The sequence below is a fragment of the Papilio polytes genome, unplaced genomic scaffold, assembly GCF_000836215.1.
Source record: "Papilio polytes unplaced genomic scaffold, Ppol_1.0 DF823731.1, whole genome shotgun sequence".
Taxonomy (NCBI): domain Eukaryota; kingdom Metazoa; phylum Arthropoda; class Insecta; order Lepidoptera; family Papilionidae; genus Papilio; species Papilio polytes.
The window spans coordinates 5730804-5734720 of record NW_013525473.1 but is presented as its reverse complement, the minus strand read 5'-3'; the positions used below and the strand labels follow the sequence as shown (position 1 = coordinate 5734720).

The 3917-nt window shown below is 32.5% G+C and overlaps 1 protein-coding gene across 1 annotated transcript in view; it reads left to right on the top strand.

Moving 5' to 3' along the window:
• The window catches only part of LOC106103579, a 5486-nt gene extending 4675 nt beyond the window's left edge, over window positions 1-811 (top strand). Inside the window, exon 6 of the mRNA XM_013283360.1 lies at window positions 332-811. Coding sequence (XP_013138814.1) covers window positions 332-459 — 128 coding nt within the window. The 3' untranslated portion in view covers window positions 460-811. The remainder of the gene's footprint in view (window positions 1-331) is intronic.
• The last annotated feature ends 3106 nt before the right edge of the window (window positions 812-3917 follow it).

Below are 3917 nucleotides of genomic sequence, written 5' to 3'. Positions count from 1 at the left end.
AACACGATGACAAGGTTAAGCATTTCTTTGATTCATAACATATTTAGTCGAAGCTTGCTTTCCGATTGGTATTCAAACCTATTAGATAAAGGCCGATTTATAGCTTGTAGAAATGACTGAAATACAAGCATGGTGATTTCCGACTTAACCCTTGATTCGACTGGTTTTGTGACAAAATATATACTTGTGAACACAATAAAATCTCACGTTTTACTCTAAACTACGGTAATTTTTTTTTTAATTAGTTGTTCGTCACTGGGCACTCGAATTAAGGGTTTATCGATGTTGAGAATTTTATCTAGTTTTGTCTTCATTGCTTGTATTCCTTTAGGATCTCGTCGCGGATCCCGAGCCAGCAGTGGACATTCTGCAACATCATTAAGATCGGCAACACTTCGTTCACCAACTGCAGCCGGTCCCACATCCGTGACCGTAGAAATTAGAGTTCCGGACGCATAAATACTGCAAATCTACGCAGAAGTTAAAAGTTTGATAATCTAAAGAAAGCAGTTGAGGTTTCAATCGGGTATTCGTAAGTCAAATAAAACATGTATGACAAATCTTTTCTAGTACGACTTTGAACACAAAATACCCAGTCCATATGTTTTTTTCATTTAGAACCTTAATTAAAGTAAGCTTTCTTAATATAAGGATTTCGCTACATCTTGAGCAATAATATGCACTATTATAATATAATGCAAGAATTTCAGCCACTATTGAAGTGCCTCTAGATTATAATGCGTGAATTTGCCCGCCATTACATATTAATTATTAAGTTAGATTAAGTAATAAATTATTAACAACCACATCACGATCAAATATATTAAATCACATTTTAATAAGTGTACTACACAATTTTTTTCATTAATAATAGTTGTAACTTCTAGAACAAAATGAATATTAGCTTCTTTAGCATAGGAAGTTCGCTTTTTGGCAAATTTGTAGTAATAAATAGTTATAATTTAATATAGTAGATCTTTGTATAACTTCAACAGTAAATTTTAATTAAAGAATTATTAAATACAAGTAAATTCTAGATTTTGTGATTTTCAGCTTTATAAGAATATCGTAATGTAATAGGCGTGTCTAAAAAAATTAATCAAAAAATTCTTTAAACAAAGTAAAGGGACCATCTCCTACGTGAGGAGTGTGTTTTCTTAAAGCGGATATGATATTTGAAAGGGAAAGCTTTTCGCAGCTTTCGATGATATAAGCTACTCAAATAAAAGCTTTAAAATTTAAAAAAGACTTAGACACACTTAGAGCATTTTTACGAGGAGTTGTGAATTTAGTATAAGGTTTTTCTCAATTTTTTCAGTTTTAAATTATCTTGTAATGTGTAAATCGGGGAAATTTACACATGATAGATAAGGCTTCATTGCACGAAGCTTAGAATAGATGAATTCGCAATGCGCACAAGCGTTTCTTTTATCAAATTAGATTTTCGTATTGAAATTTTATGATCACTGACTTTTGTATGAATGTGACGGTTGGTTTCTCATTTTCATAGAAATGGGCTGTACTTCAATTTAGGGGAAGAATTGAGGTACAAACCCATAATAGATTTATCACAAACTTTTTAAATAATGCAAATCAACGTGTGTAATCTTTAACAAAATAATGCTCACAACAAAAAAGTATATATTTCGAACACTGTGCTAGTTTTATTAAGATATGCTATGATTTTATTAACTTTTATTAAAACTTATACTACTAATATTTGAGTTTTATTTCACTATCCTTAGAAATCTTTTAAGATTTTGACTTCGGAGACAAAGACCAGTGACTCATGCAGTGGGTCTTATAGTTTGTCTAAATAAGACAGATTAGTTTGATAAATGATGAAGTGTCGAATTCAATTTGTATGAAGGCAAATGCCATACTTAATAGACAGGTATCGTAGTGACGAAACAAACACGCAGCGAACATTTTTGAACTATCGATATTCGGTTTAAATAATTATCGAACTCTACTAAAATTATTATTTTCTTATTAACTAATTTATAGGACAATTCTAGTATTGATTATAGTTTAGAGGATTTAGCGATGACAGAAATAATAGCGAAATCCAATTCGATTACGTACGGCTGTAGTAGTAATAAACATTTATTTACTCTCATTATTTGTTATGGTCATTATTAATTTGAGAATACAGTTTTCTTTTTTAATTCATAAGTTATAACTATAAATCTATCAATTGCAACTTCTATAAGAATTAAAATCGAAATCGATAAGATTCATGACTGATTTTACACAAACATCCTTACTAAATTTGAAATAAACTATCAAACTAACCTAATTTATTTAGACACACTATATTAAAAGTTAATCTGACGTGAAGTAATAACTACTACCATCTATTATTACACCAATGAACTACTTATTTGAGTCAGAAATTAAAAAAAAGAAGACGTTGCTAGATGATAAAATGTTTCCGGGAAATGTTGGAATCCTCTAACAAAGTCCTTTACAGAATTTTGTTTCTATCTGTTTGAGCTAATAATAACACTGGCTATGCTTTACAATAATTCTGATAATGTCTATTATAGAGAAAATATTGTCTACGATGAGTAAATGTAAAAGTTTTATGTAGACAAGAAGTATCATCATATTCTTATCCTACTTTCGGAGCATCGGCGTAAGAGAATATTCCCCTCCTTTTTTTATTTGACTGAATGGCCACTGTTTGCTGAAGAGGCATTTACAGATTCCTTGAAGAGGCATTTACAGATTGTTCCCCTCCAGGTAAATAACAGATATGAGATAATGGATTACTAAAAACAAAAAAGTTTAGAGAGCAAGGAGATGATTCAGACTAGACCTGTAGACGGGAAGTAATTGCCTCCATGGCGTTTCACATAGTAAATGGTTTTTCTTTAGGATGTTTTATGTCGTAATATTTGTTAATAAAAACTTTTTAGTAAATTAAAATTTTAAAAGCAATAGTTGTAACTGTTTTATTAACTAGTTGTTATAGCTTGTTATTAGTTGTATAAACACGACCGCCGTCACACAAAATTTTAACTCTACCTCGTTAAAACTTTTCCATTTCAATTATAAACGCGTGGAAGTTTTCTCTTGCGTACTAATTTGCTTCTGGGGAACGTATTCATGTTCACATTGATTCTGGCCGGTCGTTACTAAGTAGTTTTAATGTGGAGTTTAGTATTAAGTTTAAAAAGTTTGTTTTCACTTTAATATTTGTAACTATAGCTTTAGAGCGGACGTACACCTTTGACTAAACTATCGCACAACCAATTCAACTGTTTCGTTGCACAACTAAAAATCGAGTAGTGTGCGCTATACGAGTATAAGCTCATAGGTATCTAAGCGCGTCTAAACAGTTGTGCGATAATTTAGTCTAAGGTGTGCGCGCTGTTATAAGATTTATTTAACTTTCTAACATCAACATAATCATCACAGGTAATGCCCGCTTTAACATCTTAGCACGAATGGGCCGGCACGCTCGGTGTAATACCACGACCACACAGAAAACAGGCGTGAAATGGAAATCTGAAGAAGAAGAGAATGAGAATGAAGCAATTCCGTGTTTCGTCTGTTGAGTGTGGTGCCGGAGGCCTAATTTAAGTCCCTTTCTCTTTACCACCCTTTTCTTATAAGGAGAGGATGGGAATGGGAAGTGGATTTGACGGTAGAGGAGATGCATAGGAAGGAAGGGGAAATATCCTCTTTATGTGCGTCTCCTCCTCTGTCGGATAAGGGTAGGCAACGCATCTGCAATTGCGGACGTCTATGGGCAGCGGTCGCTTCGCTATTTTGGCAGATTCAGGTGGCCACTTGCTCGTTTGCCACCTTATGTTATAAAAAAAAAACATTTTTTCCATTTAAAAGAAATCTATCAATATTAAAAAAGTAATAGAAAAGAGCATGTAATTTTATTGATTTACGTAACCTAG